Source organism: Lissotriton helveticus, chromosome 1_1 (assembly GCF_964261635.1).
Source record: "Lissotriton helveticus chromosome 1_1, aLisHel1.1, whole genome shotgun sequence".
NCBI lineage: Eukaryota > Metazoa > Chordata > Amphibia > Caudata > Salamandridae > Lissotriton > Lissotriton helveticus.
The window spans coordinates 2092892010-2092907171 of NC_136057.1; the positions used below are offsets into that span (position 1 = coordinate 2092892010).

General features: G+C 42.2%; 1 protein-coding gene across 1 annotated transcript in view; it reads left to right on the forward strand.

Moving 5' to 3' along the window:
• The window catches only part of LOC144766616 (vitellogenin-A2-like), a 124967-nt gene that overhangs the window by 45961 nt on the left and 63844 nt on the right, over nt 1-15162 (forward strand). The window contains exons 19-22 of the mRNA XM_078650405.1: nt 2363-2548; nt 4497-4644; nt 12422-12638; nt 13761-13924. Of these exons, the coding sequence (XP_078506531.1) occupies nt 2363-2548; nt 4497-4644; nt 12422-12638; nt 13761-13924 (715 nt within the window). The remainder of the gene's footprint in view (nt 1-2362; nt 2549-4496; nt 4645-12421; nt 12639-13760; nt 13925-15162) is intronic.

The following is a 15162-nucleotide window of genomic DNA, read 5'->3' on the forward strand; positions in this document are numbered from 1 at the left end:
CATAAACTTTATTAGATGTAGGACACATTGTGCTAATTGAAAGTTAGCTCTATGCAGATAAAGATAACCTTCTGAATTTAGTAAAAATGTTCAAATTGTAAATACAATTTTAATTTTTTGGGGAGCTTTACAAGGCCATTATTCATAGCAGGTAGTTGATAATAGTATTTGTTTCAACTTGTTCATGAAGTCCTCACTTTTCATCCAGATTCAGTGTTGGACAAACCTATAGGGCATTCAGGCAGTGCTCGATGAGCTGGTCTGACAGGTCAGTGTGTGGGCCTGTTTTTTGACTGCTTATGTGCCTGTTTTATTGTCTGCCGGGCCAGTTTTTACTATGGATTTCCCTGATATTATAACAAACATTGCCTGCAGCAAGCTTAAAGGGATGTATGACATTACAACGCAGGCTATTACAACGCCTGCCTTTACAACGCGGTTTTTACATCGCAATCCATTGCAAGGCATAGTGCTTTTGGGTGTTGGATAGTGAATAGTTTAATTTACTATTCCAACTCCAGTCCCCGTGGACACTAGGGAAGGTTATTAGATAGTAAATTAACCTATTCCCTATCCTAGAGCGCCCCCAGCGCAATGCGTTGTAATGGTTTGCGTTGTAATGACCGCGTTGTAATGGTAGTGCGTTGTAAAAGTTTTGTTGTAAAGGTTGTTTACCAGCTTAAATCCATGCAGTGTTCCAAACCTTGCAGAACACATCTTCAGCGTGTCTTCAGTAATTCAAAACTGCCCCAATTTGCAAACATCGGCTACTTTTTTTAGTTTACTAATTCATTAATGGTGGCCCATTTTATTTTTTTGCCTTGGCCTAGTTTCTGTACCAGTCCGACCCTGTCCAGATCTGCTCTTCAGCTCACTAAAAAGCAGGCTTCCGTCAGACTTAATGAAACAGAGAGTATCTGGACCCATGGGGTCCACCAGAGAGTCCCGATGATGCCATGGGACAATATCAGTCCCAGGTCCAAGGGGTTGCGGCGCCTCCATATCAGGGGTCAACAATTCTACCTTGCATAGACAGGCACATATTGACACACCTGCATTTGCGACCGACCATTCTGATGTCTTTCACTTTTCACAGGGATCTTCTGAGTGCGAAGATAACTGTCCAGTGGGACAACTTCTGCCATATATTGTGTCGGTCCCATCCAGAACGCGAGCCATGTTTCAGTGACAGAGATCCCACATCTATCAATTGTTTGAGTGCAAAGAACTAGGTTATTCACATAAAGTACTAAATAGCTATCTGGACGTCATCGTTCATTTCGAACAATTGTATTTTTGTTTGACCTTTAACAACAGTTGAAATCTAGATTACCCTATATGGCAGTAACATATACATTTAGGCTGAATGTCATAGTGCAAGAGCAAGGCAGGCAACAAAATTGTTTATCCGAAGAAAACTAATTTGGGAAGTCTAAACCTGACCCACATGCTAACCAAACTTTGCTGGTGATTTGAAAAGGGTATGTTGAAAATTGATTTGTGGGTATAGCAAAAAAATGTAAAACGCACCAAGAACAACAGATTTGCGGTGCAGACTTGTCGGTGGCACCATAAAGAATTAGAGTGAAGTATGAATGGTTTGTATTCTCTTGAGAACTTGCAGTTTTGATCTGTCTCCAGTATTTGGACAGTGAAATCCTCTGCCATGTCATGATGCCACTTTCCTTGCTCAATTATATATATGAATATATTATACATACTAACCTTTCCATATGTTGTCCCTCAATATTTTGTCCATGATATTAGTGTCCCAGCTGTCCTGAGTTCGATGTTTAGGAGCCACACCACTGCGATGCCACGCCTTTTTCCTTGCACCTCCCCAAGCAGGACTTTAACCCACTGGACTACAAGAACAAGCAAACAATGATCACCTCTAGGCACAAGTTAGGGGTAGCGGCTGCTACACTTGGCATTCCTTTTGGTACTCCTTGCTCTCCTATTACAACAGGTTACAGAGGTCATAAAGGCAGCAACAGGAGCAGAAAGTGAACGTCCATGAGGTCCCTATTAACTGCCTATAGACTGTGCTTTTTATGCAGCCTCCAGTCTCTCTGCATGAAAAAGTAGGCTGCTGAAGGGGTAACGGCGTGACAAAGTGTCAACCTGCTAATGTCACGGGGGTCAAATAATAACAGCCATTCTCCAAGGTGTTAGTTGCACACTAGACAAGAACACGTTTGGAAAGCTGTTCTCCAATGGTATGATCTCAATACTGCAGCCTTAAGTGATCATTTACTATGTATGAGCAAAATGCTGACCAGATTATTCACTCAGGGGATACATTTGAACCGATTGCTACTCTCATCAATATGGCTTTGCTAACACATGGTTTCTCTTTCAGCATGTCCATGCACACGGTGGCTGTGATGGGAATCAACACCCACCTCATCCAGGCTGGCATTGAGTTCCATGCTAAGCTCCGCACGAATGCCCCAATGAAACTGACTGCCAAGATTGACATGAAAGAGAAGAACTTCAAGATAGAGACAACCCCATGCCAGCAGGAGAATGAACTCATTGTTGCCAGGTACAAGGCCAAGTACTGACAAAGGAATGACAAGAGTTGTGGGTACTGCCATGGGGTTTGATTCTAAGGGTTCCAGTGATTTAAAAAACAAATAGGCCATATATATGATCTGTGAAGTGTCTTTGTTGACCAGAGAATGACATAGATGGAGCTATTTTAGCCAGGGGGTTGACTTTTGGAGCGGGGAGCACCAACTGTAGGTCGAATTTGAAAACCTCGCTCTAGTGGGCAGCTTCTGTTTTAGGGTGGTCCTTCTTGGCCCTGGTAATAATACCTAACAATGTGACTCTAAATTGCTGAGGGATAGTCTTTCATGTGTATAAAGCAGAGCCCTTGAACACAAGTGACAGCCGACTATAGCCAGCACAGGCCCCATTACAGATGATGGGCAAGTGATTGAGTGTCTCCCATAAAACATCTAGGCAACAAAATGCAATCACATTTAGTTACCATCACATTAAAGGCCCATGAATTGTGGATAATAGTGAAAACTGTACTCTATTGTATTACCTTTAATATAACATTGCCCTATTTCTTGAGGCGCTGAAAGAACTTAATATAGGGCTTAGACATTCTTCCCAGTAAAGAGTCAGAGACATATTGTCCTTAACTATCTTAGTAACACACTCATTCTGATACAGTATGGTTAACTGGCACATACCGTCAGTGACTGCAAAGGCAATGTTTGATAAAACTACTTTTGAAGCACAACCCATTTGATTTGAAAATAAATTTGGTAAACAAATACCAGCCCCTATAATAATTTAAAACTGCTAAATTCATCCCAGTGTTTTGTGAGTGTTTCCGTCAGAACTTTTCAACAGGTTGGCCTTCTGGTTCAAAACACAAGCCTGTTTTACTGATTAAAACAGTGGTTTTGTCACCTCACGCCAGTAATATTCATGCCAATCCCTTCCTTGTAAATACCCATCAGCCCATGACCCTGGGTGTGTATGCATGATTGTTATGCTTTTGCATGGGTTTGATTAAATGGTGCGTTGTGATCATGTTGCTAGGAAAAGTAAATTACAAGCAGTTGCTTCTCCATTGCTGTACCCGTAAATAGGACATCCAGCAAAGACTTACGTTTTTCATCTCACCTACAAAACAAGAAAGGACATAAAGACATGGACTGGTTGTAAAATATGTTTCCAGAGTTGGGTCAGTTCAGGGTGCGGGAAAGTCAACAATGGCAGTTTGTTTTAAAATCGAGCAAGTGACAAGATAACTTGTGTATAAGCATTTCTGCTTATGGAGTTGCAAGAATGGTAGCAAAGGATTTACATTTGATACCAATATAAACTGACAATCAGCGGTGCATCTTGGTTAGTTATAGGAGGATAAATGTTAGTTTGGGTGAGAAATGTGCTTGGTTACCAGTTGGCAACATGTCAACAAGAACCCCTTGCTCCATTCCAATGCTGCTTTACACGAACACAGTACCCTATGACTTTATTTTAATTGAGATGAGCAACATTGTAACTCTCCGATTTCAATATGCCTTTCAGTGACTGCCCAGAGCTGTAAAGCAGTGCCCCTGGTGCTTTAAGTCAAAATTTCTTTGTGTCATACGCATAACTTCCAAAAACATCTTGCCTTGGTGTATTTTCTGTTCCATTGGGGACATATTTGTCATGTTTATGACACAATATCTATGTTACACGATATTCTGACAATATTAATGTGATACAATCAGCCACGGTCCCGTGCAGGTAAGTGTGGTGGGGGAGGGGGGGCGTCCGGGGGAGGAGGGGCGGGGGGGGGGGTAAACAGACGACGAGGGAAAATTTATTATTTATTTAATTTTCCCTTTTGGTCATCTGTGGAACCTCCCCTCAACCCGGCCCACCCCCACCGCTCTACCATACGTTTTAGGAAAAGTCCTACAACTCGAAAGAATTGGTCGAAAAACAATTTTTAAAAATCACTTTCCTGTGTGTCTGCTTAGGGCACAAGCATTTGCTGTAACAAGAAATATAGAAGAGCTGGAGGCAGCGAAGAAAACTCCAATTCTGCCCCGAGGAGCTGCAGCTAATATTCTAAAGAAGCATTTCGAGACAACAGGAAAGACTTCAGCTGAAGCCGCCAGCATGATGGTAAATGACAGCAAACATTTTCATGTTTGGATTACTTTACAGCTCAAAATACGATCACACCCTTTGTGAAATACAGTAGTATGTTAGCCGGGTTTTCTCACAATGCATTGCTAGCATGTTAGCATTATTGAAGGTATCACACAATTGAATAATCAACAGTAATAATGGCCTTTTTACTCACAAAGGAAATTTGTAGATTCTAGAATGCTTGCACAAGTAAATGCCCCAAGTGGAAAGCAATGTAAGATTTTTAGAATTCCTAATGCTTATGTGGTTAAATATCATGTCTCTTGCACTCCACTAACTCTGGTGTGGATGGAGCCATCTCCTTTTCCACCTTCACGGTACGATATTTTTGTAAACAATATTTATGACAATCTATTTCAGGAATACAGTATTTATGTACAGAATTATTTCTGGAAACGCACGAGATTCTGCACGCTACTCAATCCGGCTTCCGCTCGAACCTCAGTACAGAGACCGCGCTCCTGGAGGTGTCAGAAGCCATTAAAGGGGTACTGGACTCCGGGGGCAAAGCTATGCTGGTCATGTTGGATTTGTCAGCGGCCTTTGACACCGTTCCCCATGAGGGCCTTCTCGCAAGACTCTATGAGATTGGCCTTAGGGGGACGGTGTTCAGCTGGTTTTCATCTTTTCTAGCTGGCCGCCGACAAACGGTCTAGGCCCCCCCAGACTCCGCCGTGATGCCGCCATTGGGAGTCGGGGTCCCGCAGGGCTCTATATTGAGCCCGACCCTCTTTAACATCTTTATGACCCCTTTGGCGGTATTGGCGGAGTCGTTTGGAGCCCAGATCGTATCCTATGCCGACGACACCCAGGTCCTCTTCTCCTGTAAGAGGGGAGGAGATTTTAATGAAGAGAGTATCCGGGACTGCCTTGAGGCTGTCTTTAGATGGTTTCATCTAAGCGGCCTCAAGTGCAACACAGATAAGTCTGAGGTACTCTTCTTCGGGTGTGCGTCGGATCCTGACTGGCAAGCTTGGTGGCCCACTAACATGTTCCCCCCATCCTGTCCATCTCAAGTAGTTAAGAACCTGGGTGTCAAGATGGACAAGGGTCTGACGTTGAGATCCCAGATCCTTGGGGTGACGGGCACATGTTTTGGCCTCCTCAAGATGTTGAGGAGGTTCCTGCCTCTCTTGTCTGAAGAACATAGGAAGCTGACCGTGCAGGCTCTGATTGGCTCCAGGTTGGATTACGCTAATGTCCTCTACCTGGGCCTGCCAGAGTATCTGCTGCAGCGGCTTCAGGTTGCGCAGAATGCGGCCGCAAGGGCCATTTATGGCCTAAACAGGTGAGCCAGTGCTGCTGGTCTCTTGCAGACCTTACATTGGCTGCCTATCCGCAAACGGATCGCCTTTAAGGCATTAACCCTGGCCTACAAAGCTCTTCATGATGTGGGAGCTAAGTATCTCCAAAGGAGACTTGCCTTTTACCACCCGGCCCGTTCTCTCAGGTCAGAATCTCTGTTCTTGGCAACGGTGCCGCGCGTAAAGAGAGCTCGCATTGGAGGACGCTCCTTTGGACTGCTGGCGCCACAGTTGTGGAACACCTTGCCGCTGACACTCCGTGGAGCCACTAGTTTACTTGCTTTTAGGAAGGGCCTAAAAACTTGGTTGTTCTCCCTTTAGGTTAGGTCCCTTTTTCTTTTCTGTTACGCCCTTACTCTGTTTTTATCACTGTGTTGTGTTATTTTGCTGTAGGTCTCATTGTTAAAGCGCCGGGACACTCTTTTTGAGTAGCCGTGCGCTATATAAAAATAAATATAACATAACATAGCATAACATAACATACAACCAAAGTGATGCAGTGGGTTCCCCATTTTTCAATTTTACTTCACAGGCTGCCATCTTTCATTCTGTACAACAGCTACTATTAAGCTTGAGAGAAAGGCTACCCCATTAGGTATAATGTGGAGGCTGGAGGGCATTTTTGAGTAATTCATCTTCTGCAACACAAATCGTGCTTTGGTGAGATGACCCCTACTATATCCTTCCCTAGCCAAAACTACTTCGCGACTCACTAAATTAAGAAAACAGGTGATCAAAAAGAAACCCAGTATCCCGCTAGCCTGCTGCAACAATGTGCATACATGGAAGCAAGCTCTTGCCTTACCCTCTGACTAATTACATACATGTGTGTCATTGTGAAAGTACCTGCTTTTGCCTCTTCCTTATATTGCATATCTTTGTGGGCTGAACGAGTAAAAACCAGCGGTGACTATGCCATATGCCCTTTCCTTTTTCAGTAGAAAGAGAAGCTATCTAGTATGATGTCTGTCATCTGTATTTGACAACGTCACTGTGATCTCATAATTCAGTCTTTTCTAATATAACATATTTTGACTGGTATGAGGTTATCATATATTATTAATTTTGGGGTGTTTAGCTTGCAGGACATCATTGATTACAAAATGTGTTCACATTTTGAAATTAAATGAAATCTTAATGTTACTTCAACTAAAGGTGTTTCACTTCACATAGATGTTACTCAAAGAGTAGCATGAAATACCTTTCCAAGTTCCAATCTAAGGTTTTCTTTAACAAATGTGTTTTCATTAACAAACATGTTTCAATGAATTTTATTATGTTTCAATGAGGTGGACTGACTTAGTCCCCTCTCTTTCTAACAGCTCTTCAAATCCATTGTTCCCTGCCAAATCTACTAATTGGCTCCCTGCTTTTGAACTACCTCGGCAATACCATATCCTAGTATCCTAATCTTAAACAGCAATAGTTTGTAACTTGACAGCTCTGTGGATTTCCGCCTTATTGAAGACCAATCTACCAAGCTCCACAAACCAACAACTCCATGGTTGCCACACATCCTTAAATTCTAGTCTTCTAGTTTGCTCACTTCCTTACAATTCTACAGAAACATTACTTGAACAATTCATTTGCACATCAGGACACCAATGCTGAGGATCTCTCCCTAAATAGCTTCCTATCACTAAGCCCGCTGACATCCTTAAAATCACACCAGAGTTAAGAAAATGTTTTTGCATCTCCCAATGTGTCATGAGTCCAATTGCCTGATCCACGAGCCACCAACCAGCACAGTTGATCACAATACCAAAAGTTCTAGACTTTGCATCGGCCCTGGTTCCTGGACCCAAACAAGAACCCATAGTTCCTGAAGAGCTCAGCCTCTCGCTTCCCCTAGGATTTTAGTATGGCAGACACCAAGCCTTAGTCTGACAGATATTATAATCCATAAAAAATAAATGTATTTGGTAAAGACCTTTCAGAAGAGCTGACTGATCAAATGTGCATGTTTTGACATACTTAATATAGTTCCTGTCAAAGTACAAGGTGAATAAATGACACATGATTCAGACTAGCTGAAACCATTCTCTAGGAATTTCTGACATGGAAAGTTTAGTCATCACATTGGATTCCGAGCAATAAAACATGGTTCTATGTTGGGATTGCTGGGTAGCCAGCTTTTGTTACTTGTTCGTCCCATTTACTTTTCGTTTACTTATTAACAACTTAACAGGTTTGAATATGATTCAAGGGACATGGACAAGTATAAGAAGGACGTACAGGATGCTAAATGCCACTTCCATCTCTTTCTTTCTTTTGTGCGCCTTCTCCATAAAAATCTGTTGCAAGTCACACTCTTATTTTCCCAAAACAGAAAGAAATTACACTTGTAGTGACAGAGCCTTTTCAAAGAGGAAAAGAGAGAAGATGAAATGAAGGTGTTATGGGTGACAGTTTACATTATTTGTGTTGATTCATTGATCATCCAAGACCGCTTCGTTACCTTTAATATGATCATCCAGAATTTGTCTAAAGTCAAACAGGCGGTATACACCCGTTACAACGGATCTTTTACTCCGCACTACCATTACAACGCGACCATTACTCCGCATACCATTACAACGCATTGCGCTGGGGGGCGCTCTAGGATAGGGAATAAGTATAATTTACTATCCAACACCTTCCCTAGGGTCCACGGGGACTGGAGTTAGAATAGTAAATTATACTTACCACTATCCAGCGCCCCAAGGCGCTATGCGTTGTAACGGTATGCGGAGTAAAAGTCGCGTTGTAATGGTCTGCGGAGTAATAGTATGCGTTATAACGTCATACATCCGAAACAGGCTATTGCTAGCCTTCAGAGCAACGATCTAAACTGGATGCTCTGACTATTGAACCACACATCACAGGGCATCATGGTATCCCTTGTTTCTCTGCTCTATTCCGCAATCACCTGGGAGATACAGTTGTATCTGCATTGCCATTTCGTATCTTCAACTTCTAACTCAGCATCTTAGAGTCATCATTCCATCCTCTGGGTTCAATTATTATGTGCAAACATCCAACAATGTCTTGCTATGGTGAGATAGGAAATACTTTCATGTATAGCCCCCGCTTGCCCCTTTTCTTGGGACAGTAATCCACTGGATGTGTACCAAAAAGGTGAAACTCGATCCTTGCTACTTAGAGTGAAGTGAATGACTGTAGCTCCATCTATGGTTACTCCCCTACTTATTCCAAATGTTTGAAATATCTAGTGTTTTATCACCGATTGAGTATTTATCTGACGCCCCAGGTGAGCAATGTTCACAGTTCCTGTTTATGCCAACTCAAGTTTCTCCACCAGATGTTTCAGTACCTCTCATTTCGCCGCACTACAACTAAGGTAGCATTCTATTCGGAGTCCTTCACTGGGTCATTTTCAGCATTGCTCCTATCTCCAAAATACTTTAGCAAGGCTTCCATTGCACATTGATTGCAAAGAATACATCACAATTGTCCTATCTGTGTTTCAGTAACCCCACCAACAACGTGATCCAATTCACTGCCATGGGCATTGTCTCTGAATAGTTCCTAAATTCTAGCTCTCTAAAGTCCAACCAACACAACCCCACCAAACAAGGTTTCCAAGTGAGTCAAGACTCCTCTGCAACACTGCAACCACAAAAAGTAAGACAACTAAAGGGCCAGGCTCTGGCTATCAATGCATCCTCTTCACGCTCAGAGATTAAAGACTTGGTTTTTGCAGACCCTAATCTACAATCTGTCCTCCCTGCTCCCTCTTGATCTCTGTCTTCATGGCTCAGTACAAGGAAATCTCTTGTGGTATGTAGCATGTTATAAAAATAAACAATTAAATATGGGGGAGAAGTTCACAGGCTTAACTTAGGGGCAATGTGTAAAGTATTTATGCAGAACCATAACAGTAATAAAGTCAAAACACTACATGAGAAAAATCCTGTACCAATTTTGGAAAATAGAGGACATAATGTTGAACAAATAATGTGACACCAAAATGACAAAAATCCAATAAGGGAAACCAGATTTATGGATTTCTAAAGTTTTAGGGTCAAAATTGCACCAAAAGTATTAAGCACCAACCACGGCCATCTGGTTGCGTTTGACCAGTACCAAGGTGCAAGTGAAGGACGATCATAATAGATTGCTGGTTGAATACAGAAACTAGGTTTGACCTGATCAGAAGCTTTACCTTCGGACTTCGTTTATGGAATGGAACACAAATATCCTCAGCAGGGCAGCACAGCAGGCAGTTGTTGAGGAGGGCTTCACGTCATTGGGTAGCCATTGGATGAGCCATTGACTATTGGCATGAAAGCTCTGAGCGAGAGAAATTTGAATTTCACACCCAGAGAAGGTCCCTTGCTGGCCAGATACTTTTGGCTTCTTGGCCCTGTGAAGATTTCTACTTTTGGACTCTTTTTTGGAGCTCGGATTCTTTCAGTGGGCAAAGCAGCAGGCTACAGCTAAAAAAGGCTCAAAGAGGCCGGATACCTTCTCCGTGAGGTACCGCCAAATCAGATTTGCCAATGGTCAAGGACCTTGAGAATAGCACTTGGGAGTCAAGACTTACTCCGGTAGAGGCCAGAAACAGGTTCAAGGGCTGATCCTGCTGGAACTGGTCAGCTAGACATTTGCAGAAAAGGCCTCTTGTAGCTTGTTGTGTCCCTGTAGCTTGATCATGTGGCCAGCCTTAAGCTCATTATGTCTAGGCTCTTCTAAGGTCACAGGCAGCAGGTCAACTCTCCTTCTGTTGTTCCACAGGTAGGTCCAGAATGTTTTCTGAGGATGGTACTGTGGGTGCCACATTGATGCCTGGCACCAGCCTGTGCTAGGGAGTGACTCTAATCAATATTCCTGTGTGCTCTACTAAAAACAACCCCAAAGTGCCCCTCTCTGCCTAACCCCAAGATGATATTCATGTATCCCCTTCTGTAGAGCCTGTGTGCCCACCCTAGATGTGTAGCCAAGGAAATGAGCAACCTCTTTCCTGTGGTCATTTCCCTGCAGCTTCTCTCCCACTGGGGTTGGTGCTGACTAGAGGAACAAATGAAGGGCTGTGTCAAGGTGTCAGCTAACGATAGATTAGATCTCTTTGAACTTAATCAGGATCCTGAGCACCTCTCAGAAGGTCATTCAGCCAGAGGAACAGAACACTGTCCACACCCAAGTCCTTTGTCTTAACTCTGGGAGCAAGTTTGCACCTCATCAAGGGGGCTATTTAACTTCCAGGTTACATCTGGGACTCATGCAAATGGCGCACCTGAAGCTTTAGATGGAGCAAAGGTAACCTTCTAAAAGTGTCTTTTCCTAAATGTTTATTAGAAATCCAACAGTGAATTGGTCTTGTAATACATTTTTTAAGATGCCCAAGAATGGGAATTGTAGCTGCTTCCTAGTCGGAGACAGCATTATTCAATCTAATAATTCATCTCAGTGCTTTCCTATGCAGCAGCTACCCTTCTACAGTGAAAATTGATTCAAGTGCATTTTCACGGTAAGGATATGTTTAATACCAAACTTCCACATGCCCTACTTTTAAATTCTTTTCCTAATGCACCCACCCTTATGGGCAGTAAGGCCTACTTAGGGGTGAGTTGTTAATATTTAAAATGAGGGTTTAGGTCTGCCAAACATTTTGCCTGTCAATTTGCAGTTCACAATCAGGCTACACATGGCAAGCTAGATCTCACGTTTACACTGTCACTGGAGTGGATGGGACAATGGGTGCTACAATCCACGTGTGGCATTTAACTTACATGCCCTGGAGCACTTTTTGTACTAGGGACTTACAGGTAATTTACATATGGCAATTAGGGGTATGCCAATTTCATCATGTTGAAAAGAGGAACATAGGCAATTAACTACTGGTTAGCAGGGGTAAAGTACACAGCAAATATGTAATGCCCAGCAAATGCAAAACAAATCTGTGATCGTCCTGCAGAATGGACAGATTTTCAAGTCACATTGTACAACTCGTTACTTATGGATCAGCTGGAAGATTGTGTGTAGTTAGGGCAGCAAGCAGATGGGCAAATGAAAGTGTGTGCCAGTTTACAAGACCCATCTCAAGGAATGTATGACGTTACAACGCATACATTTACATTGCGGTACATTACATCGTGGTTTTTACAGCGCAAGTCACTACAACGACTTGCGTTGGAGGGCGCTGGACTTTGGAGTAGTATAATTTACTATTCCAACTCCAGTCTACGTACATTAGGGAAGGTGTTGGATAGTAAATTATACTATTCCTTGTCCTAGAGCACCATCTAGCGCAACAACACTTGCGTTGTAAAAACCGCAATGTACTCCCCGCGTTGTAAACGATGCTTCCCATCTCAAGAGAGGATACTCAAAGACAGAAACATCACAACATGGTAGATTTGTTTAAGAATATAAAATGTTTACAAGAATGTACAGTTTGCATATATCAAGCTTAACCTCACATTCTATATGTTTTGTTTATGAAGGAAGTTTCTTCAGAACTGGTTTCCAAGAAATATTCAGAACAGTTTGACCATGGAGCAGCAGCAGAAAGCCAATTTACATATCAGTCATGCATCAAAGCAAGAAACTTTGGTTTCCAAGTCTGCCTTGAATCTCATTCACAAAATGCAGCATTTGTGAAAAATTCACCACTATACCAAGTTGTTGGAGAGCATGAAGCTAAAGTGGTGATGAAGCCAGGTACAGTGATGAGCACAATTATTGTGGTTTCATAAGTAGGGAGTAGGAAAAGATTTGGGATCAATGCACAAGAGCTCCAACTTCTGAAGCCTTTCATGGTGAATGCATATCTGAGTGTGGTCATCAGTGTCCAAAGTGGACATCTTTTGTGATTTGATAAAAAAATATTCTTCCACTTGATACTCCATGATGATGTCACACATCATGTCCCCATTTTGCCATCCACTCACAACACTATTTCCGCTTCACATCATCCATGCATTCCTGCTCTCTGATTGCTGAGCCATTGTTAGAGCCAGGATTAGAGCTGCACTTTATGTCACAACTGGAATATGGGGAACATAATTTGCTGGTGGAAAATGTATTGATGCAGTTATGCAGGTGCTATTGTAAGGCAGCAAATACCTTAAAGATCGTGAACCATCATAGTAATATATTAACCATTGTGCCAGTTAAAATCAGAGATGTAGTGAAGACATAGTTCATCTTTGAACATGTGATGATGTGGCTAATGTTCGGACTTTACGTTTTATTCCTGGGCCTTAATCGAGAACCCTTTTACCACTATAATATAGAAATGAACACATCCAGATGTTCGTAATGGAATGACAATACATGAAAGACAAAATGTCTATATAATGCTTGCGGCATCTCAAGAAACAGGCCCTTGTAACACACAGCTCCAGATGTTTTCTGGAATCCCTTATAATCACCGAAACATATACATGGTGTGTGGTGATCAGTGCAAACCTCACACAGTCACATAGAGGGCATGGGTATGCTCTAAGAAGGCTACAGCCTACTACAATCTCTGTTATTGAGACATTTCTAAATTGTCAGCCAGGTTTCATGACTGGGATCTATCCTTCTACAAACATTTAAATCCATGTTACTCTTTGCTTAAAAGTAACTGTTCATCCTTTAAAAGTGAAGGTTTCCAATATGAACCATAAAGGAAACAAAAAAACTGTAGTGGGATCAAGATTTTCCTTCCAATCCCCACCTTGTTGTTATTGGTGTGGTAGAGTCAGAAGCAGCATATCCACTCCTTCAGTAGAATGCCCTCCCTGAGGTATTCTAACAACCTCAACTAACATCTGTTTCCTGTGCTTGTGATTGCAGCTCATACTGATGTGGCCATTGAAAAACTGCTTCTTGAGGTCCAGGCTGGGCCAAAAGCAACTTCAAAGATAATCGCTTTGGTAGCTCTGGAGGAAAATGAGGAACACGAAGACTCTATGGTGCAAATGAGACTGAAGAAGATTCTGGGAATAGACAAGCTAAGGGTGACTTACCTTATTCTGAAAATAACCATATTAAAGTCTTCTGGCCTTTATATAAAAATCAACAAATGAACTGAATTACTAGGCATTGTCTGATAACGTTTAGCAAGATGTGGAACTTCACATCAGAGAATGAGTACAGTGCTTACATTGTGGTATCTTGAATATACCTCACAAAACTAGTGTCTAAAGACAGTGTCTAATTGCCAATATCAGATCATATTTTGTTTAAGCTTTACCGTCACAGCCACTGCATTTCAAAATATCTAAACAGGTTGTAAGTAAAGTTGCTTTTATATGTATTTCCCTCCATTATTTACACAGCCTTTGGCAAGGCTGGTTCTCTTATTTTGACCAGCGTCCTCTACTCATTGCATTTCTCCCTACTGTAGGGTCTCATTGAGGGAATCTGGTCTTGCAACCTTCGGAACAGCCTTATTGGCTCTTCAATGTCATTAATTCTCACCTACAGACAGTTTCAGCTATCTGTTGTGGAAGAAATACTGTCTATAATTCATTAAAATACGTATATATAGTGCAGTTTGGACCATTGTTCCTGATTAGGTGCCTACCGTATCTATCTCATTCCCCTGTTTCTTATTTTGTGGCTTTCTCTCTGTTCTTTGATTGTTCTTGCCTTCTTGTTGTGTTTCTGCCCTCAAATCTTACTCCCACTCTATGAGTTGCTCTATCCCTCCCCGCACAGCTATTCCTTTGCTTTCCCTGCACTTTCTGCGTGGTTTTTCTTCTTTTTTTTTAAACGATTAAACTCTAGCCTACCAGTTACTCCCTCACTCCTCCCCTTCCCTGCTCCAGCCACGAGTTTACTCCTCAACCCACTCCTCCTTTGCTTTAAACGTCTCCCTGTCACATTTTTACTTTTGGTTTTTTTGGACAGCCCAGCTGCTGCAATTAGCTGCTGGACCACTCCTGTTAATTGACAATTCCAAGATGGACATCTGCTATTTTGGCATGCAAATAAAAAAATAAAATGGCAGCCACAAAATGCTGTATGTGTGCGCATGTATGGTCACCATCCTGACCATTGCACATATGCCTCTGATGACAAAGGCATACTTGCATATCTCTTTGTTTATTTTTCATTGATGCAATTTATGCATCAGCAAACAAGCTTTTTCAAATTGTGCCGATGCAGAACAGAAGAGGCAGAAACAGTGGCAAAACCAATACATCTGCAATGCTTTAAAATGCAAGACAAGGTGGCTTAGCCAGAGGATGTT